This window comes from Pelobates fuscus, chromosome 3 (assembly GCF_036172605.1).
Source record: "Pelobates fuscus isolate aPelFus1 chromosome 3, aPelFus1.pri, whole genome shotgun sequence".
Taxonomy (NCBI): domain Eukaryota; kingdom Metazoa; phylum Chordata; class Amphibia; order Anura; family Pelobatidae; genus Pelobates; species Pelobates fuscus.
Genome location: NC_086319.1, coordinates 387862409 through 387886461, shown reverse-complemented (window position 1 = coordinate 387886461; position 24053 = coordinate 387862409). Strand labels below are relative to the sequence as shown.

General features: G+C 39.0%; 1 protein-coding gene across 1 annotated transcript; it reads left to right on the top strand.

The window, feature by feature from the left end:
• Nucleotides 1-6784: 6784 nt before the first annotated feature.
• On the top strand, nt 6785-15704 carry LOC134601879 (uncharacterized). The gene is made up of 4 exons (XM_063446382.1): nt 6785-6840; nt 13972-14146; nt 14842-14872; nt 15268-15704. The coding sequence occupies exons 1-4, from the start codon at nt 6785-6787 to the stop codon at nt 15702-15704; spliced, it is 699 nt and encodes a 232-aa protein (XP_063302452.1).
• The last annotated feature ends 8349 nt before the right edge of the window (nt 15705-24053 follow it).

Below are 24053 nucleotides of genomic sequence, written 5' to 3'. Positions count from 1 at the left end.
TGGGCATTCTTAACATAACTTTGCATTTCTCTACATTAAATTTCATCTGCCATTTTAGTGCCCAGTCCCCAATCTATCCAATTCCCTCTGCAGCAAAGCAATATCCTGCTCACATTTTATTACTTTACAAAGTTTTGTGTCATCTGCAAACAGGGGCGGACTGACCGGTCGGCACTTCGGACATGGTCCGAGGGCCCGGCCGGGAGGGGGGCCCGCCATCAGGGGGCCCGGCCGCCCCTTTAAATGCTGCAGCCGCCTGAGCGCTCTCAGCGCTCAGGCGGCTGCAGCTTCTCCCCTCCCCTGTAGCGTGGCCGAGCTGCTGTGCGGTCCGGTGCCCGGCCGGAGTGATAGGAAGGTGCTCAGTGTGCACCTTCCTGTCAGTCCGGCCGGGTACAGGAAACAGAAACTCCTGTTCCGCGCGGAACAGGAGTTTCTGTTTCCTGTACCCGGCCGGAATGACAGGAAGGTGCACACTCAGTGTGCACCTTCCTATCACTCCGGCCGGCACCGCATACCGGAGTGCAGCTCAGTCACGCTACAGGTGGGGGTGGGTGGGTGGGTGGGGGGGCAAAAAGAGAAGGGGGGGGCGAGAAGGGAAGTGGAGGGGAGGGGGGCAAAAAGAGAAGGGGAAGGGGGGGCAAAAAGAGAAGGGGAAGGGGGGGGGCAAAAAGAGAAGGGGAAGGGGGGCAAAAAGAGAAGGGGAGGGGGGGCAAAAAGAGAAGGGGAGGGGGGCAAAAAGAGAAGGGGAGGGGGGGGCAAAAAGAGAAGGGATGGGGAGGGGGGGGCAAAAAGAGGAGCGGAGGGGGGGCAAAAAGAGAAGGGGAGGGGGGGCAAAAAGAGAAAGGGAGGGGAGGGGGGGCAAAAAGAGAAAAGGAGGGGAGGGGAGGGGAGGGGGGGCAAAAAAAGAAAGGGAGGGGGGCAAAAAGAAAAAGGGAGGGGAGGGGGGGCAAAAAGAGAAAGGGAGGGGAGGGAGTAAAAAGAAAGGGGGGTAAAAAGAGAGAGGGGGTAATAAGAGGGAGGGGGGTAAGAAGAGAGAGGGGAGTAAGAAGAGAGAGGGAGGGGGTAAGAAGAGAGGGGGGTAAAAAGAAAGGGAGGGGGGTAAAAAGAGGGGGAGTGAGAAGAGAGAGAGGGGGTAAGAAGAGAGGAGGGGGGGGAGTAAGAAGGGGGTAAGAAGAGTGGGAGGGGGAGTAAGAAGGGGGTAAGAAGAGGGGAAGGGGGGAGTAAGAAGAGGGGGGAGGGAAGAGTAAGAAGAGGGAAGGGGGGTAAGAAGAGGGGGGAGGGGGGTAAGAAGAGAGGGGGCGTGAGTAAGAAGGGGGTAAGAAGAGGGGGAGGGGGGAGTAAGAAGAGGGGGAGGGGGTAAGAAGAGGGGGAGTAAGAAGAGGGAAGGGGGTAAGAAGAGGGGGGAGGGGGGTAAGAAGAGAGGGGGCGGGAGTAAGAAGGGGGTAAGAAGAGGGGGAGGGGGGAGTAAGAAGAGGGGGAGGGGGTAAGAAGAGGGGGGAGTAAGAAGAGGGAGGAGTAAGAAGAGGTGGGAGTAAGAAGAGGGGGAGGGGGGTAAGAAGAGGAGTAGGGGGGAGTAAGAGGAGGGCAATTGCCCCCTCCCCTGTCCGCAGGCACCGTGCGGGCAGCCGGCAGGGGAGGGAGGAAGAGAGGACCCGGGAGCTCAGCCTGCAGCTCCTCTGGGTCCTTCTTGCATGAGCACAGATCGTTGCCGCGGTTACCACGGCAACGTTACGGCTCTGGCGAAAGTAAACTCTAGCCCTGGAGCTACGGGCTAGAGTTCACTCTCAACACTGTGACCACCAGGGATTCCTGGTGGTTGCAGTGGTGAGAGTGAACTCTAGCCCCATAAACACACTACCCCCACACACCATACACATTCACACACTGCCCCCCATACACACACACCGCCCCCACACACACCATACACATTTACACACATTGCCTCACACACACACACATACACTGCCCACCCATACACACACAGCCCCCCCATACTAACATTGCCACACACATACACAGCCCCCTCATACACACATTGCCCCACACACCCTACACATTCACACACTACACCCCCTCACACACACTGAACATTTCACACACACTGCACCCCTTACACATTGCACCACTGCTCCTATACCCTACAACAGCCTCATATCCCAGCAGACCCCAGGTAAGTTGTCAAACTGTTCTTAAACGGTTTGATTACTTACTCTGGGAGGGGGGCCCGGCCCTCCTGGCACCATAACGACTACACAGAGCAGTAGTGGTTATTGTGCATGTATTATTTATTTAAATAATCTCCAAGTGCCCCAGTAGCCAGCAAGCCAGCCAGCCCACAGGCCAGTCAGCCAGCCCACAGGCCGGCCAGCCAGCCAGCCCACAGGCTGGCCAGTAGCCAGCCAGCCAGCCCACAGGCCACCAGTTAGGCTTACAGCCAGCAAGCCCACAGCCTGCCAACCGCAGCCAGCAAACCACAGCCTGCCAGCCAGCAAGCCACAGCCAGCAAGCCAACAGCCTGCTAGCCGCAGCCAGCAAGCCCACAGCCTGCCGGCAGTAGCCAGCAAGCCCACAGCCTGCCAGCAAGCCCACAGCCTGCCAGCTGCAGCCAGTAAGCCCACAGCCTTCCAGCAAGCCCACAGACTGCCAGCCAACAACAGTAATTAAGGTAAGAGGAGCCAACTTGGCCTAGGTATCAGCGAGCTATGTTGTGTTGCTATATTGTGAATAGGAACCAGAGTGTTGGAGAGACCCCCCTCCAGACCCCATTAGACTCAATTGTAGTCTCTAATGGGACCTGGAGGAAATTCTTTCTAACACACTCTCTAAAGGACACTGAGATAGCCTCTGCTAGAATACTCCCCCCCTCCATGGCCCATTAGCCCTCAATTGTAGTCTCTACTGGGGCCTTGAAGGGATTATTGCACTTTTGTTCCTTGTGTCTAAAGATTGTGTAGGGTGTGGCTGGAGGCGGTGCATGGAGGCGGGACATGGGTGGTGCTTGCTGCGGAGTATGGGTGGGGCCTGTAAGGGGGCCCTTGATTTATTTTGCCCGGGGGCCCTGAGGGTTCTCAGTCCGCCCCTGTCTGCAAACACTGATACATGGCTTTCAATGCCTATTTCAAGATCATTTATAAATATGTTAAATAGAAGTGGTCCCAAAACAGAACCCTGAGGGACACCACTTACCATTTTTGTCCAGCCTGAAAATTTACCATTAATGACAACTCGTTGTACTCTATCCTTAACCAATGTTCTACCCAAGAACAAGAATATTCATCTCATAATTTCTTGGTGTCTGATAATGAGTGCCAAATATACTTATTTACACTCGGTTGTGTTGTTTGTACTGTCCTAGCTCTGTTCCTCTTTCCGTAGTATTCTTCCCCTTTCTTTCTATGCAATCCAAATGAATTATGCGGTAATTGATCTATTTTTAAGTTTCTGAAGGTGGAGTTCCTACTAGAAGGAGTTCTTAGTTGGTTCAGGTCTTTGGTCTTTACAGTAAATTGCTTAGGTGTTTTTTTACTTGTATGCACATTCCAATCAAAATACAGACATTGTGTAATGTAGATAGGAAAGTATAAAAAAAAGAACAGTGGGCAGAAATCATGTCTTTTGATTAGACAATGAAAAAAAAATTGAATGTAGGAGAAATCAAAATGTTGGAAAACAATAGAAACATCTGGTACTCCAAGACCTCCGTACTTCCTGTGTCTCTGTAACATTGCCAATTTTATTGTTTTTGCCCAATGAATTTAATCATATGAGAGTGAATATGCTTTAAAAAAAAGGAGTTTGGGATATTCAGTGGAATTGTAAGTATCAAATAAAGTATTTTTGGAAAGATGTTCATCTTAAGAGCAACACTTCTTCCTAAGCCGTGAGAGCTCAAATTTCCCCCATCTATGTAGTTCTCCTTTTAGTTTAGGCCATTTCTTTTCCAAATGTAAATCATATTGTTAGTGTTTTTAGATAAATTAATCGCCAATATCGCAAATATAGTTTTACGGAGGGTTGGGAGTACTGGATTTGATTACTACATTGCCACAAATGCTTCTGCGGATATCAAATTTAATTCAAGACATACCTAAATGGTTACAGATGGAGAGTGAAGTATTATGATACCAATCTCTTTTGGAGCTTCTGTGGTTGCCTAAAACCAGAAACACCATGAAAAGACAAACTAGTTCCTACCACTATGACAACACTATATGGTTGGAATTATTTGTTCTGTATAAAATCAGAGAGAAAATCAGAGCCACTCTCTATTCTATAAAAACTATTCCCTGACTTACATATTGATTTACAATTATGGAATTCCTATAATATAACCCACTTTGATGATATTATTTTTGAATGAAATTATTTGCTATCCTTTCACAAATTACAAAATAAATACAATCTAGATGATCCTATGCTTATACATCATCAAACTATTTCCTCTAAATTAAGTAACATTTTTACATTTCCTTTCAATGACCAAAAATGTGAAAATGTGTGTGCTGTGGATAACATGTATGGCATATGGTGGCAATGCCCTTTTTGGACTATATTTTATCACTAATTCAAATCATTGCCCCTACTATAACGGTCCTGTTTCCTAAAATGGGACTATTTAAATTGGATTCCTTAATAAATCTTAAATAATAATAAGCTCACATATACTAATAGCAGCTCCAGCTTTATTTCTAAGATATTGGAAACAACCTTTAGTAACCCCCAAATCATGACATTTTAGCCTTTATAAAATAAAATAAAATTTTTTAAATGTCCATAAGACAACCATCACAATTATTGACAAAATTGAGACTAATTAGGAATCTGTGGGAAAATATTTTTTATGGTTTAAAGACAACTTGTGTTAATAATAATCAATACATAATAGATATTCGTGATGTACCTACTCTGTAATGCAATACTTATTCATGTGCTATGCTACAGATTTAAATGACTCTGCATGATGCATGAATACAACAGCTCAACTATATTCTCCACTCCCTTCTAGATGGCCCGAATGGTTCTTATCTGCCGTCACATTCCATGTTTTTATGTTTCTACCCTTCATTTCCCTTTTTCCCCATAACTTGTTTTTCTTTTTCCCTCATATAAAATGTTTATTCATTCATATATATATGTGTGTACGATAATAATATAATGGCATAATTTTATTGTTATACAAACATAATGTATGAATACAAATATTTTTTTTTTAATTATTTTCTTTATTATTTTACTTTTCTATATCATACATTTTTTTTGTATTATTATTATTATTATTATTATTATTATTATTATTATTATTATTATTATTATATGAAAAATAATTTCAATTAAACATATTTGAAAAGAAAACAACAGAAACCAAGAATCCATGGAGAGCTCTGGGATCCCAAACACAGCCCTCTCCAGGCAAACTTTGCTTCAAGCCGGGGATCCACAGTCAGTCTCTAATACTAAACAAATATAAAGAAGGCTGGACATCACAAACTGCCAATGGAGGTTATTTTGTTGTGGGAAAGGCACCATAAGTTTGCTATTATTTCAGCTATGGTTAAGGCACACTTACGCCACTTGTGCTTTTTCCACAATAAAATAACCCCTATTGGAAGTTAGTGGCTCTAGGAGATGTAAAGAGGAAAGGACAAATGTGTTATCCACAAGACAAAAATAAGACTCCATGTAGGCTAAAAAACACCTCTACTAGATAGTAGACATATAAGCAAAAGGCACATGGTAATGTGGGAATGTGGGAATGCACAGGTAAGGTTATCTGGAGCCAAGGGCATCAAACCTCAGAGATAGAGCAATAACAAATTACGTCTTAGTGTGTAGCAGAAGCACAATATATAAAAAAAAACTATCAAACAGAGGGATAGTAAACAAACAAAAAAGGTTTGCAGACAAGCCTGGAGAGCTTCAGGTTATTAGCATGTGTTCTGCTGACTTTAGTATAAGTAGAAGGATCTTGGAAATAAGGTCAGCGGTTGGAGAGAATGCCTCCAAGTGGTCATGTTTCTTGACAGGTCTGTGTAAAAAGTGAATGTCCTTCAAAGCGGTGAATGTCCCTAACATCTTAGAGAAAAGTCACCTTATCTAAGACATTCTGAAATTACATTTTGGCAATTAAGTCCCTAGGAGTATTACCAGGATCTGCAGGGGATAAGGTAATCAAGAACATGCAGCTGAATTACATAAGCTTGACTTGTTTAGGTGTAAGAACTATTCTTAATAACCTTCTAAGAAGTCCAACAGGTCATGGATTATCCTCCATGGCACCTAGTCATGTTGCAGTATCTTGCTGAAAGGACGTGAACTGTGTGAGTTTCTGTACCAAAGTGGCCTGTTGAGACTGCTGATCCCTACATCCTCTTCCAACGTGTTCACTCGGCCCATAAGGCCTTTCATTTCTTCCTAGAACACCGACACATGTAAATCCCATTTGTAGTCAGCATAGAAGCATTTACTGCTGAGAGAAGAAGAGAGGAGAACATTTGTCTGATCCACAGAAACTTATTAACAGTATTGAGAGATGAATCTCCAGAAAAAGACAAAAGATCGTCCATTTCCGGCGCCATACTGAGAGGCTGCTTTTATTGCGACCTTGAAAACATATTCCCAATTTGTAGGACTCCTACAGGTCTCTCCAATCTGTACTTCTTGTTTATGCAACCCATAGAGATCAACAAATCCATAAATACATAGACATCACCAAACAGATGTTTTGATTAAATATATGTTTTATCTTCCCCTGAACCCAAAGTGTTTGATCTGGCAACACATACAAATGTCAGCAAGTCTACCATCGCATAATATAAAAAAAGGTCTATCCTTACCTTTAAGGTTATCATTTTTGGTTATGTTGATCTTATGCAGCTGCTCTGCTGAGCTTTCTAGACATGTATACCATTTGTACATTTGATAATTCACAAAGTATATTCTAGTAAATCAACAGCAAATCTAAACACTCACCTGTAAGAACGTTAGCTAGGTTATATATCATTTCAGTAATAAAAATACACACGTAGTGTGCTTCAAATTCTTGTTGTCTCTTCTAATAGATAATATCTTCTTAAGGGATATAGAAATAGAAATGCAATTATAAATAACTGTGAAGAATTGATACTTGGAGTGAGTATTCAGATCTAGCGGGTTTTAACACAAACACCACCGTAGTAGTAGAATTAATGGAGACAACATCAGAAGGATTCATAAGATAGATATCACCAAGTTTTGAGCATGGTAGATTGTCAGCCCTGCCAATAAAACATGACTGACTTGAAACACAGATAAGAACTGGTATAAGAAATATAAACTACTGAGCTGCTGTATTCACTACATAGATTCCCAACTCCATATGCCAAGCTACTGTGGCACTTGAAGCCAAAATACATAGATAGGCCACTTCGTGGCTGCAGTGATATTATTGATACATGTTTCAAAAAGGCAAGCCAAGACGTAACTGCTTAGCATACCTGAGAGGAAGATCCGAGGCTGATAGCTGAATGTAATGAAACCAGTCAAAGGCCAAAAGAAGAGCAGGGTTAGAGAAAGATGTAAAAGAGCAATGGAAAAAATATATAGATAACGGAAAATACCAAGAGTTCCTCAGCCCCGATGGCTGGCATCTAACTTCCCAATGAAATATGTCGATGGGCCAAAAATCACCTTGACATTCCAAGCCTGCATGTGCAGATGCCACCATCACAGTTCTGTTCAGACTTCTGGAGTGAGAGGCACTCAGTGGTCGTACAACCTACCCAAGCACAGGTATTTCACTTTCAGCCATTACAGTAATGAAGAGGGCTGCGTTAAATAGATTCAATCGAGAAAGACAGGAGGACCACAATGTCAGCATGAAGATGAAGCCAACTCGTAAAGAGGCCATACTTGATTTAGTGTTAACAAATGGAGATTTTGTATCAGATATTACTGTAGGTGAAAGTTTAGGATCCAGTGATCATCAGTCAGCGTGGTTTAATATAAGAACAGTGACTGAGTCACACCACACAATAACAAACGTTTTAGACTTTAAAAAAAAACAGACTTTTCTAAAATTAGAATGTGTAAAGGAGTCATTATCAGACTGTAGCAATTTAAATGGAGTCCAAGAGAAATGGGATTATTTAAAAGTTGCACTGCTGAAGGAAACAGAAAATTGCATTAGGCTTGTCAGTAAAAGCAAAAAAATCAAGAAGCCACTGTGGTACTCTGCAGATGTGGCCAAAACAAAAACAAAAAGTTAGCATTTAATAATTATAAAAAAAAAAACAGAGTGAGGAAGACAGAATGACCTATAAGATTAGGCAGACAGAGGCTAAGCAAGTTATAAGAGCTTCCAAATCACACACAGAAGAGAAAATAGCACAGTCAGTAAAAAAAAGGGAAGACAACATTTTTTAGCTACATAAATGAGAAAAGGAAAATAAAACAAGGATTAGTTAGATTAAAAACAAAAGAAGGAAGGTATGTAGAAGAGGATAAAAGTCTAGCTGACTGCCTCAATTAATATTTTTGTTCAGTATTTACAGATGAAAATGAAGGAAAGGGACCTCAGTTAGGAAAAGGGACAAATTAGTCATTTATTACATGTGAGTTTACAGAGGAAGAGGTTCTATTTCAGCTGTTAATAGTAAAGACAAATAAGTCAATGGAACCTGATGGAATACACCCAAAGTTATAAAAGAGCTTAGTGGTGTACTAGCAAAACAATTAACAGATTTATTTAACCAATCATTGTTAACAGGAGTAGTCCCAGAAGATTGAAAGTTAGTGAATGTTGTGCCCATTCACAAGAAAGGTAATAGGGAGTCGGGCAACTATAGGTCAGTAAGCCTTACTTCAGTAGAGGGAAAAGTAATGGAAACCATGTTAAAGGATAGGATTGTTGAACATCTAAAAATACATGGATTTCAAGATCAGAGACAACATGGGTTTACTTCAGGGAGATCATGCCAAACTAATCTTATTGATTTTTTTGATTGGGTAACTAAAAAAATAGATCGGGCTGGTGCAATAGACATTGCTTACCTAGATTTCAGTAAGGCTTTTGACACTGTTGCACATAGAAGGCTTATCAACAAATTGCAGTCTTTAGGTTTGGATTCCAATATTGTTGAATGGGTAAGGCAGTGGCTGAGTGACAGGCAAAAAAGGGTTGTAGTCAATGGAGTATATTCAAAGCTTTGGCTTGTTGATGGTAAGGTATGTCTTTTTGCTGATGATACTAAGATATATAACAGGGTTGATGTTCCAGGAGGGATAAGCCAAATGGCAAATGATTTAGGTAAACTGGAAAAATGGTCAGAGTTGTGGCAACTGACATTTAATGTGGATAAGTGCAAGATAATGCATCTTGAACGTAAAAACCCAAGGGCAGAGTTCAGAATATTTGATAGAGTCCTAACCTCAACATCTGAGGAAAGTGATTTAGGAGTGATTATTTCTGATGACTTAAAGGTAGGCAGACAATGTAATAGAGCAGCAGGAAATGCTAGCAGAATGCTTGGTTGTGTAGCGAGAGGTATTAGCAGTAGAAAGAGGGAAGTGCTCATGCCATTGTACAGAACACTGGTGAGACCTCACTTGGACTATTGTACGCAGTACTGGAGACCGTATCTCCAGAAGGATATTGATACTTTAGAGAGAGTTCAGAGAAGGGCTACTAAACTGGTTCATGGATTGCAGGATAAAACTTACCAGGAAAGGTTAAAGGATCTTAACATGTATAGCTTGGAGGAAAGACGAGACAGGGGGGATATGATAGAAACATTTAAATACATAAAGGGAATCAACACAGTAAAGGAGGACACCATATTTAAAAGAAGAAAAACTACCACAACAAGAGGACATAGTCTTAAATCAACGGTTTAAAAATAATATCAATTACCGTATATACTCGAGTATAAGCCGACCCGAATATAAGCCGAGGCCCCTAATTTTACCCCAAAAAACTGGGAAAACTTATTGACTCGAGTATAAGACTAGGGCGGGAAATGCAGCAGCTACTGGTAAATTTCTAAATAAAATTAGATCCTAAAAAAATTATATTAATTGAATATTTATTTACAGTGTGTGTATATAATGAATGCAGTGCGTGCGTATGAGTGCAGTGTATGAGTGCAGTGCATGTATGAATGCAGTGTGTGTGTATGAGTGCAGTGTGTGTGTATGAGTGCAGTGTGTGTGAGTGCAGTGTGTGTGTATGAGTGCAGTGTGTGTGTGAGTGCAGTGTGTGTGAGTGCAGTGTGTGTGTGAGTGCAGTGTGTGTATATGAATGAAGTGTGAGTGTGTGTGATGCAGTGTGTGTTTGTGTATGTGTTGGTGGGGGTGGGCATTTTGATATATTATTAATTATTTTATTAATAATTTTTTATTTTTTAATATTATTATATATTTTTTTATTATTATTTATTATTTAATTGAATTATTATTTAAAAAAAAAATGTTTTATTATATTTTTTTTTCGTCCCCCCTCCCTGCTTGATACATAGCAGGGAGGGGGGCTCCTTCCCTGGTGGTCCAGTGTCATTGGCAGTTCAGTGGGGGGGAGAGGGGGGCTGGCTTACCTGTCCTGCAGCTCCCTCATCCTCCGCGCGGTCTGTGCAGCTGTACTTACCTGTCCTGCAGCTCCCTCCTCCTCCGCGCGGTCTGTGCAGCTCCCTCTGTCAGCTCCCAGTGTAAGTCTCGCGAGAGCCGCGGCTCTCGCGAGACTTACACTGGGAGCTGACCGAGGTGCTGAACGGACGGCGCGGAGGAGGAGAGAGCTGACAGGAGCTGCAGGACAGGTAAGTACAGCTCTGCCAGCCCCCCTCTCCCCCGGTCTGTATTATGGCAATGCAAATTGCCATAATACAGACTCTGACTCGAGTATAAGTAGAGTTGGGTTTTTTCAGCACAAAAAATGTGCTGAAAAACTCGGCTTATACTCGAGTATATATGGTACTTTACTGAGAGGGAAGTGGATGCATGGAATAGCTTTCCAGCTGAAGTGATAGAGGTTAACACAGTAAAGGAGTTTAAGCATGCATGGGATAGGCATAAGGCTATCCTAGCTATAAGATAAGGCCAGGGACTAATGAAAGTATTTAGAAAATTCGGCAGACTAGATGGCCGAATGGTTCTTATCTGCCATCACATTCTATGTTTCTATGTTTCTATGAAACCTAAAGACTCCAGAAAGTGAATGATGAATTTCATCTGTGAGCACAGTCGGGAAGCTCAACAAGTTATCCAGGTAAATAAGGCACTGAATGCCCTTGGACCACGTGTGAGCCATAACTGGTTTCGGCAGCTTTGTGAAGCACCAGAGGGCAGAGCCGAGCCTGAAGGGAAGACACGTAAATTTGTACGGACCGTCTCGCCAAGCAAAGTTAAGAAAATGTTGCTGAAGAAACAATTTGCATTTAGTGAGAACTACATTTTTGTAAAACAGGGTATGGATTTCCTCGTTGATTAGGTTCTTGTGTTCCCTGAAGACCGATTAATAAGGAGGAGGAGATCTCTATCGGGGAAGCAAGTGGAATTCAATGACATACTCTTGCAATGCCTGGAGAACCCAGGCATCCATGAAAATAGCCATCTATCTCATGTTAACTCTTTTCCATTTGTGTGTTTGTTTTTTATAGTGATCTAAACTGCTGGAATTCGGTAAACAGAGTTTAATGCAAAATATGAAGCCTCCTGTCATGTGGTAAAATTAGGGGATTCTGTATGAAAAGCTTAGAGGATTTCCATCCAAGTCTGTAAGCATTTATTTTTTTTTGGTGCCAAATAATATGTTGGGAGATCAAACACGATACAAGTAACCACAGTTTTATGCAAATACAAAAACAAATGTTGTTCATCACCTGTAATCTCAAGCTGGTCATTTGGAAGCCCACCTTAGGTGCAGAAATCCAGAAAAATCGTGTCATACACTGCCAAACAATTTCAAGCTCGACATGAAATTAGCACAGACAGGTATATCGTGAGTCAGACTTCGCCCTTGGAAAATTTTAGGAATTTCCTAAGAATAATGCCAAGGAGATTCCATTTGTCATTAGAGGTGCTTCTCTAGCCACTAGCATCTCTATGTATTTGATGTAGAGGTAGTGTGTTTACAGTTTGTATTCTCATAGGGTGTAATAGTTAATGAATGAAGAGTGGTCTCAGTCCATCATAAAATCCAATACCAGAGCACGTTAAATACTAAACAGTTATTTTATATCAATATTATGGTCATGCTGCTTGCTCAAGTAACTGTGTACATAGAATTTAAATAGGTCAATGAATGAACCGGGGGAGGGTGAGACACACAGGGGGCTGGGGGAATGAGACCCAGGAGGAACTGGAATGGTGGAGGATGAGACACATGGAGAGACTGGGGGAGAATGAGACACATTGAGAAGCTGGGGTGAGAATGAGACATATGGAGGGGCTGGTGGGAGGATGAGACACATGGAGAGGCTGAGGGAGGGTGGTCATCTGCTAGAGTCAAATCCAGGCTGAATGGGGCATAACTGGATGCTCAAAATATCCATCAATGCTGTATATCACAATTCATGATACTGTGACTTGTTTGTAAACCTGCAAAGAACTGCACAACTCACCACTTCAATAAGGTAGGAGTCATAAGTGATATAGATGGTCAAAAAAGATAGGACCAAGAAGGGAAGATGTGGCTATGAATCCAAGTAAAAATGAAATGGTGAAAATTAAAAAAAGTTATGAGAAATAATGTAACAGGTGAGAAGGTAAAAAAAGGGCACCTGATGATAAATGGGTGTTGAAAAAAATAGCATATAAGAAGTAAAGAATGTGTTACAGATATCTTGAAAACGATAGGGTTTTATGGAAGGGAGACATGGAACATTGTGTACATGACAGTAAATTAGGAAAAAAATTCCCAATAGTTCTTCATCATCTCTGGCTATAGTCATTCCACATTAAAAGGGATAGGTAACTTTTCCAATTTTAGTACAACCTTATGGCTAACTGAAAGTTAGCTATTGGTTGCACAATTTGAAAAATAAAAATAAAAAGTAAATTTAATTTAGATGCTTTGTTGGTTTACTCAAATTAGTTAACGCTTGTGCTGTAAACACAATATGACGTCTATGGCACTGCTGGAAAAAATGTGTTGCTTGCATGTATATTCTGTTAGATGATTTAGCACACATGTGCCTCCTGCCTGAGACATCATGGGGTGGAGGAGTCACAGCAACGCGGAAATGCAGCAGAGGTAAGTATGTGAAGGGGAGTTGTATTACGCTAGTGTATATATTGTTGTCTTTTTAGTTGTATCCCTAACTATTTGTCTGTGTATCCTTTTTTTTTAATTTTTTTAGACAAGTATTTCCATAACCCCCTTTAGTGCTTGAAATGTAGGAACCCAGAAATTCAATGTTCCAGCTCTGTATAAAGTGTAAAATGTCAATATCAACAATGGGATTCCAGTTTAATAATAGAGAGTATTTTAATATACTATTCATGTGTTACTTCTTCAACACAAGAGTGCTCTTTGTCTAACTCTGTTGATATTTATTTAAAAATAAACTTAAAAAAAAAAACGATTCTCATTTAGGAAAAATAAGAAGACTTTGCCACCTATGTCATATAAAATGGATTATTGCACACAATATAATAGGACGATTTTTCACTTTAGCGCAATAGATTTTTGTGTAAATATAAATAATGTATTTTCCTTTAGTTTGGTTGTATCTACTTTTAGTTTTCTCCCCATCTTTCTTTGTCTCCCTCTCCGTATTCTCTCTCTCTCTCTCTCTCTGTTTCGCTCTCTCACTCTCAGTCACATTGTGGAAATCTCCACTATATTTTATGTTTTGCTATGACTTGGAAACCCCACTCTGAACTTCCTCTCTCTGTTTGTATATAAGTTTCCAACTGCAGAGTTCTGTGACAAATGCTCTCAAGCTCCACTGGCTGACACTCACTTCTCTGCTACTAGAAAATGACTAATATGCCTTCAGTAAGCTCAGCGGACCCAGAAAGCCAAAGAACCTCACACAGGAGGGGCCGCTGCCTGGATTACTGCCTTGTGATCTCTCTTGTGGTGCTGACCATGGCGGTAGGATCACTATGTGCCCTGTATTTTGTTTGGGAGAAACCCAGTCTGGGCTATCAAATAAGGGAAATCAAAGACCCACAGGTGAGTGAATTTTTATAGATATAGATATCTATCTATCCATCCATCCATCCATCCATCCATCCATCTCTGTCTATCTATCTATCTATCTATCTATCTATCTATCTTTCTATCTATCTATCTATCCATCCATCCATCTCTATCTATCTATCTATCTATATATCTATCTATCCATCCATCCATCCATCCCTATCTATCTATATATCCATCCATCTCTATCTATCTATCTATCTCTCTATCTATCTATCTATCTATCTATCTATCTATCTATCTATCTATCTATCTATCTATCTATCTATCTATCTATCTATCTATCCATCCATCCATCCCTATCTATCTATATATCCATCCATCCATCTCTCTCTATCTATCTATCTATCTATCTATCTATCTATCTATCTATCTGTCTATCTATCCATCCATCCATCTATATCTATCTGTCTATCTATCTGCCTGTCTATCTGTCTGTCTATCTATCTGTCTGTCTATTTGGAGAGACATGATAATTATTAAATGGAACAACAAGCAAAGTAGAAATGCAGCTTTGGGTTTGTAGCGATGCTGTCTTAAACAAAACATTATAAAATTTTATCTATGTTTTATGGATCATTTTATTATTTTATGTGAATGGTAATTGTACTGCATATCTACTTCCTGAGTTAAAACAAGTTCTCTTTTTTTTAATATATTTTTTACAGAAAAGCAGTGCTCATCTTGTGGCTAAAAATGGTAAGGATTATTTTAAATACTTTGAAATATATATTGTATTAAAGATGTATTTTTAATAGCTCCCAACAGCAGACTGAATGGAAGAAAACAATACATTTGTAATGGCTAGCTTTAGTGCCCGGGTGTTATTTCCTATAATAGCCTCTTAGCCTTTAGACAGGTTGAGTGCTGAGTGATTTGTAGATCACAAATATATTGGATGTGAAAGTTTGCTATCAATGCATTAAACTATATTGGGATTATACTGCAAAAGAAAAGCATCTGGGAGATATTTGCCAGTGTACATACAGTCACCCCAAGTGTATTCACCACATAAAAGTAATATATATGCACAGTACTCGGCAAAATATAATAATAACAATAGGCGTATAACATCTCTCGTTCTTTCCTTACAGTTCTCTTACAAAACACAACCATGGAATGGAATCCTAAAGGAGTTGGAGATATGTTAGTCGGAACCGGTTTTAAGGACGCTCCTGAAGAGTTAAAGGTTACCAGATCCGGCCTTTATTACATCTACTCCCAGATGAAGTTGAGATGTGTAGACATAGATGAATGCAAAAAGACAGGATCCGTGTCCGTCACTGTACTGAAAAATGGAAATAAGGATGAACCTCTCCTGGAGCTCAATGTCCAAATCTCGGAATCATCCAAGAATGTCATCCCTACTTCTTTCTCCGGGCGTTTAAAATATCTGTCTAGTGGTGATCGCCTGAGCTCCCATCTCTGGACTGACCAGGAACATGAAGATTGGCATTTGGATGCGAAGGAAAACAACTTTCTAGGACTCTTCTGGGTCAGTGACATAAGTGGTATGGGACTCTCCCATTGATCACTGAAAGGTTGATACGATGAACACTTCTCTAATGTGAGAGAACCTCCAAGAATTTTGCACTACTGGGAAGTCTCTATATAATATATGTAGGCTAGATCATTCTCAGTCTACAGGAGCTTGGGTATCCCTTGAAGGTTCAGAGATACAGTCCTGGCTGTTTTTGTTATCACTGTGTGATAATTGCCATAGAAGTGGTAAGACCATTCACACTAGTGTCTAGTGTGATAATCTAGTTACAGGTAGACCACAGGAGATCAAACTAAGGCTTTTATAAAGTGTCTAAGTCTCTAAATAGGAAAGTAGCTCCGATAATGAGCTAAATTCCAATTTTTAAAAATGTTTTTGCTTTCCTATTTTTACGTTACAATTTTTTTTTCTTTGTATTCCTCCTTCTTTTTCAGGTAGGGACAGGTATTTTCTTTCATATGTAAGCGGTGTGCACAAACTATATAACACTAGTTGAACAATGAATACCTACAAACTAAAAGACAACATTGATTAATAAGAACAAGAGTTTTCAACTGATTTAAGGAACTCTAATGTATCACTGCTTAGTACAAATTCCTCCTTTTGATTGAAAAGACCAAAAATTGCCTTTTTGAGAAGAAGGTCTCATTAACCAGTCTTTTTACCCAGGTTTTCACTTCTCACTGTCTCGTTCTTTTTCTTACTTGATCTGTCTCTACTATGGATTATACTTTATCTCTCACAAATTATCCCCATTCTATTAAAGTGCATTAAGAATACAGTGACAGTAAAAAAATTGGTTTATATAAACAAGGATAGTTTATTTTTTCTTATGGGATGCTTACAGGGTGTTTTAAGGGATGCCATAGGCACCTCGATAAAATATCCATTAAGAATACAGTTACAATATTAATTTAATGAAAAATGTTTTGTATACAATTGGATATTTTTTTTCTTCTTGGATGTTTTAAGGGATACCATAGGCACCTCGATAAAATATCCATTAAGAATACAGTTACAATAATAATTTAACAAAAAAAATGTTTTTAAATAAAATTGGATAGATTTTTTTCTTATTGGATGCTTTTTAGGGATGCCAGAGGCACCTCGATAAAATATCCATTAAGAATAGTTACAATAATAATTTAATGAAAAATGTTTTGTACAAAATTGGATAGTTTTTTTTTTTTCTTATTGGATTCTTTTAAGGGATGCAATAGGCACCTTGATAAAATATCCATTAAGAATAAAGTTACAGTAATCATTTTTTTAAACATATATATGTATAAAATTGGATAGTTTTTTTCTTTTTGGATTGTTACATGGTGTTTTAAGGGATGCAAGAGGCACCTCGATAAAATATCTTGTAAGCAATAAACATAAGATGGGCAGGTGCCCCTGTCACTTAAACAAGATGTTAATTATTTATTAATTGGTGTCTACAGGATATTTTAAGATATGCCTGTAAAGCACAATTTAGAGTTATTAATCAAGGCAAAAATAGGGCATAATCTAGGTATATCTGAATGTAGGGCATATCTGTACAATAAGTAATGATCAGCATTGAATTCATTGGTAGCACCTGTTTGCCTTGATAAATACGTTTCTATGTACAGACTTACGAGTACACTATAGGCACCTCGATGAATACCCTGTAGACACACGATAATAATTACATGTAATCAGCTTTAAAATGCCTTTCTGATTCTTAACACAAAGACAAAGGTCACATAAAATGTGTAGGGTAGATGTCCATTTATAGATGTCTGTAGGGTCTTTTTAGAGATGCCTTTAAAGCCAACTATGAAGAGTTAATATATCATCACAGGCACCTCGATAAGATACTCTATAGACACATAATAATAATAATAAAAAATTATTGTAAAGTATGTTTTTTCTTTTTTTATAAAATGTTCAATATGTTCTTGGATATGTTTTTATTTTCATTAATGGTTCATGTAGTGCCTTTTATGTACAGATCTTGCTGATAAAAATCAACAGGCACCTCGACTTTTAAGTACCCTATGAACTGAAACATAACACTGACATAACACCTCTTGAAAAAAAAAAGTAAAACATACAATAATTATTGCCTTCATAATACATATCCATGATTTATATAAAATGGTTTGTTGTTTGATACATATAGCACATTTTTACCGCAGTATCTCATATCTCTATATAATTTGCTACATCTACTTGAAGGCATCTGCCCCAGTATAACTTCCACAATACCTCTTCCCTGTTTTCTCTAATTATTATTTATCTGCCACTTTTTTTGTAAACTGAGTGTTTATTTCATTATTTATTTATTCAAATATTTATTTATTTAATGTTTTTTATGCAAGACAAAAATGAGATATTTTTTTTGTTTTAAATAAATTGTATTTATTTTATTTGCCTGTTATATTTTAAATATATTTATTAAATATTTATCAACTTTAATTCATGTTTTGGTTATTATTGAAGGTACTAGTATATGATTGGAATAAAGTGTTTATAGTGTAAATGCCTGAAATGCACTCTAGTATTCAAAGTGTTAAGAAAAACAGGTGTGACTTTGGCAATTTCCCTAAATTTAGGATATTATCAGATTGTGTTTAGCTACTTGAGGTGATCAGATACCCCAATTAGGAAGCATCACTAAGGAGACTGGCAATGTATACTTCATCATAAGATGGGAGTGCAATCCTCAAAGTGTTCGCTCACAGACCCAAATCATAGAATTTAGATAAGTGAGCTATAAAACTAATGAAAAAATGTTCTTTATTACATCATCAACCTGGAAACCCAGCTTTCAACCCCTGACAAGAATTCCTATTAGTCAACATGTTGTCAAGTCTACTTGATGGTGGACAGGTCAATACGAGAAACATTAGGTACAACCTCATTTTTCTCTAATTTGGAATAAAGAACATCTGCTTGAAAGATGTTATAGGTCACAGTTGAAACATTAATTTAGAAGCCTGATTCTCAACAATTTTTGTTTTTTAAAGACAAACAATATTTTTTTATGTAAGAAATACAACTAGCAGTGATAAGGAGAGAGTAATTATTGCAGATAGTCTACTAGGGATATTTTCAGAATGTGGACTATGGTATGGTGTTATCTTGTGTTAGGGGACCACATTAGTAAGACATTACACCCTAAACAAGCTTGCCAATAGAATGAAAAATGCAGGTCTGTAAGACATTGGTCATCTAGTACCAATTTTCTATATAGAGCACTCTCCCAGATCTTTCCCTAACATCATATACATACAGGCGTCCATGAAAATAGGGTCCAAGTTGTACGATCAGCCATGGTTTAGAGTTATTCTCTCTTTCAGCCCTCTAAGACCTTAAGCCAACACACTGACCTATATTGTAGAGAATCATGTAGTAACATACAAGATATGCACATATACACACAGAGCGTTCCTAAACGTGTTGATATGTATTGCCTCAACTGATATGTTTCATAGTCGAAGATCACATTGGAAATCAGGGAACTCTGATAGCAAGTCTTTGAACAACAATTTGAGTCATATTTAAAGGGCTCACAAGTTGTTGTTTTTTCTTAATGATAGAATCCTGTAGAACATCTTGTAGATTCTTAGTTTTGGATACATGCAAACTAAATGCAATACTTTGCATTCTGCAACTTGATGTTTAGCACTGTATAGAGATCACAGAATAAATACATCATTGCCTCTCTGATCTGGATCAGATACTGAAAATTGAGTTTGAAGTATAAGTGGGACATGTGCCAAAGGTGTCATAGATCTCCCATATTTTCCCTTTAGTGGCTTGGCTGATTGGGTTATTGAGGAATTGAGAATATAATGCATCTTGTAAAATAATAATAATAATAATAATAATAATAAAAAGGTGACTTCAATTGTAAACTGGGAGAAAGTTAGTGCATCTGAGATCTCTGTTTTTTTTTAAATAATACTACTTTTTCTCCATAAAACCACTGGTGAATTAGCACAAGAAGTATAAACTGAATTATTATAAATCTCTCCAGTTAGTCTGCTGTTTAGAATATTGCATAATGTTCAAATAATGTAGAGTAGACCAACAAAACCTTATTAATATATTAATTGTCAGAGACATTCACTAATTAGCATATAATATGAGAAACATTGTATAGTTATTTACAATTAAAGCAATTTTAGTCAATGTATGCATGAAACTCATTTGTCATTAGAAAAGTTTTTGTTTTTTTTAAGTTCCGATGTTCAGATGTAACAGAAACTTTCTTCCAAGATGGAAAGGAAACCAAAGTGTGAACCAGCAGAAAATGTCACCACATCCTCCCACTCGAGAGGCAGACAGTACATGTGTGTGTGTTTGTGTGTGTGTATGTCTGAGTTAGATGCATATCTGTAAATCCACAATGATTTCTACAGTGTTCACAGATAGTGAATGATAAAAATGTTTGGTTAGGTAAGTAGAACAGGAGACACATCTCAAAAATCTCTTTAACTTGAACTTCTATTAACTTATGTTCAAATCTATCTATCTACACTTGTCTGGCCAAAACAGTCCTGCTTCATGTCATAAGTCAATATTGCAGTGTCCAAACTTAGCACTAGTGCAAAATTATGTTTTTTTTTTTGTCACAAAATGTAAAACTACACTACGTGATTCCAAAATGTCATTGTATTTCTTAGGCAAAGTAGATGGTGGGAACCGCACTCAATCCCAACGGCCAAGGGTGCTCCGGATCAGGACCAGCAATCCCAGAATTATACACGAAAGAAGAAAGGACCACAGGCACTCCAAATTGAAACCGTATGCAGATTTATTAGGAAAAAATGCAACGCCAAGCAACGTTTCGACCAACAAAGGTCTTTTTCAAGCTTGAAAAAGACCTTTGTTGGTCGAAACGTTGCTTGGCATTGCATTTCTTCTTAATAAATCTTCCTAATAAATCAAGCTTGAAAAAGACCTTTGTTGGTCGAAACGTTGCTTGGCATTGCATTTCTTCTTAATAAATCTTCCTAATAAATCAAGCTTGAAAAAGACCTTTGTTGGTCGAAACGTTGCTTGGCATTGCATTTCTTCTTAATAAATCTTCCTAATAAATCAAGCTTGAAAAAGACCTTTGTTGGTCGAAACGTTGCATTTTTTCCTAATAAATCTGCATACGGTTTCAATTTGGATTGTATTTCTTAGGGACCACAAGCCAGTGTCCACTTTTTTGTTTAGAATTCTATACAGATTACCTTGATAAGAATAATAAAAAAATAGATAATTAATTTTGCTTTTAAAAATACTTTTTGACAGCTGCTATTCTATGTTCAACTGAATCTTCTTTCCTCAGATGTTAATGCATGCTCTCTATATTTTTGTACAGTTCTGTTAATGAGAAGGTCACCAGAGAGCTGTTTGTAATAGTCCCACATACAAATGCTTATCTAATGCTACCATATCTGCTTTAACAGAATGAGACATAATTAAAACGTGTTTCCACGTATTCATTGTATTGCCCACATCTGCACTTTTTTTCCAGCTCTGGAATGTAAATGTTAGAAACTGGTGCACTGCACATTCATTGAGGGTCCTAACACTGGTTATAAACAGGCAAAAAAAAATCAGCAATTAAGCCGCTTACTAATATTGAGCTTTTTGCCAGGTATGTATGTTTACAATCATTCCCAGGTTTTTATCCTAACTCAACCAAATTCATAGCATAAGTTGCACATTTGCCATATGTATATACTGATCAGCCACAACAATAAAGCCACTGACAAGTGACGTGAATAACCTTGAGTGTACTGTTACGATGGTTTATATTAGGCAGCCAGTGAACAGCCAGTTCTTGAATTGCATGTGTTGGAAGCAGGGAAAATGGGAAAGTAAAAATATCTGAGTGACCTTGGCAAGGGCCAAATAGTGATGGCTAAACGACTGGGTCAGAGCATCTCAAGAACAGCAAGTGTTGGGGGGTGTTCCCAGTATGCTGTGGTTAGAACCTAAGAAAAGAGGTGCAAGACAGACAACTGGTAAATCAGCATCAAGGATATGGGCGCCAAGACTCATTGATTCATGTGGGGAGCAAAGGAAGGACCATCTGATCCAATCAAACATAAGATCTACTGTATCTCAAATTGCTGAAACCTTAATGCTGGTCATGATAGAAAGGTGTCAGAACACAGTGCATTGCAGTTTGCTGAGTAGCCCGCAGACCAGTTAGAGTGCCCATGATGACCCTTGTCCACCAGCAAAAGGGCCTTCATGGGGATGTCAGCATCAGAAGTGGACATGGAACAACGGGAGAAGGTTTCCTGGTCTGCTAAATCACATATATTTTTAGATCAGGTTGATGGCTTGGTGCATCTGCATTGTTTATCTGGGGAAGCTGAATGCACTATGGGAAGACGGCAGGTTGGCAGTGTTATGCTTTGGGTAATGTTCTGCTGGGAAACCTTCGATCCTGGCATTCATGTGTATGTTACTTTGACACGTACCACCTATCTGAAGATTGTTGCAGACCATGTGCGCCCATTCATGGCAATGGTGTTTTATGATAGCAGTCACCTCTTCAGCAGGATAATGCACACTGCCTCACTGAAATAAATGTTCAAGAATGGTTTGAGGAATATGACAAAGAGTTCAAGGTGTTGCCTTGGCTTCCAAATTTCTCAGTTCTCAATCCCATTGAACATCTGTGGGATCTGTTGAAAGAACAAATCCAATGAGTGGAGTCCCCACTTTGCAACTTGCAGGACTTAAAGGATTTGCTGCTAATGACTTGGTGCCTGATACCACAGGACATTATTAATATTATTACACTTGTGGGCTGGACATGTAAATTTCGCACATGATGTCAGGACGCCAGAGTAGCAGACGTCCTAATTTTACATAATAGGAGGAACTGGAAGAGGATGGGGACGTCGAGTAGTGATGATGTACGTGAACGTCTCAACGCCCATGCCGTAACAGGAAACCGGAACCAGAACGTTGGACCATAAGGATGCACATTGACGTCCTGACGTCCACGCCGGAAGCAGATGGGACCACGAGTAGCGCTTGAAAGGCGCCAAATTTTGATAGTATAAAAGACTGAATGCCCAGAACGGACTTCTCACTTCTGAAAAAGGCAGCAGCCAAAACACGTAAAGTAATTTGATAGATTTAACTTTACTTTGTGGGACTCTTTTTAACCAATTTTGTTTATGTTTTATTTCTTTGATTTTATCAATTAATACATTTTTTACCCCCTACATCCTGCATCCTGGAATGACCTTGGGAGGTCTGAAACAAAGAAATTGGAGAGTTACTAGTGAAGTCCTATACTGATCATTATATTCTGAAGGCATTCAGTTTGAGACAGCTTTTTAAGTGTCTCTTTACCATGTGAGTGAGACCAACTTTTGTCTAAGTTCCACTCAGCATTACTATATTACCTTATGTTCTCTCTTTTGTTTTATCTTTTTTAGATTGACTACGTTTACTGTGGGTAATTTTTTCTTTGAGTGCTCTCACCATTGCATTTATTTTGTTTTCAGCACAGGACATGTTCAGAGGTCTTCTGGAGTCCATGACTCGATGCATTAAAACTGTTTTGGCAGCACGAGGGGAATCTACACAATTTTAGGTAGGTGGTTTTACTGTTGTAGCTGATAGGTATATGTGTGTATATATATAAAACCTTTTTTTATTGGACTAATAGAATTTTTTAATGACAAGCTTTCGGGAGAACCTCCCTTTCTCAAGTCTAAAGCATTTCTGAGCAATACGGTACATAGAATTCAAAGTTAAATATCCAGTTAGCTTGGGATCTTCAACATTTCTTTAAATATCAGTTATAATGAGATTAACCTGTCATTCACTATAGGGACACTACTACATCCAAAAAAGTGTGTTCTAAACATTGTTGCACCATTCAAAATCTAGAGTAATCAATAAATATTATTATTATTGGCATTACTATAGTGCAGTGCTTTATAATATTATAAAAAGGGGGAAAATTTTTAATTGACTCCTATAGGATACAGTAAGCCAATGTAAGGACTGACAGAGTTGTGAGGTGCGAGAGGAGTGACTGGAGAGAAGAATCAGCCTGGCGGCAGCATTCATTACAAACTGTAGCAAGGCAGTACATCATCTGGGGAAACCAATTAGGAGGGAATTACGGTAATCAATGCGTAAAATTACTAGAGCATGGACAAGCTCCTTAGCAGCATTTTGCATAAGAAAGGGGTGGATAAGCTTTCAAGGTGTCAAAGATAAAATCAAGACAGCACGCTTGCCAGGATGGGCTGATGCAGGTACCATCAACTTGCAGTGAGAGAGAAAGAGAAGGGTCAGTATAATGAAGAGGAAAAGCAAGAAGCTCAGTATTAAAGAGACTGAGATTCATAAAGTGGGAGGACATAAAGTCAGAGA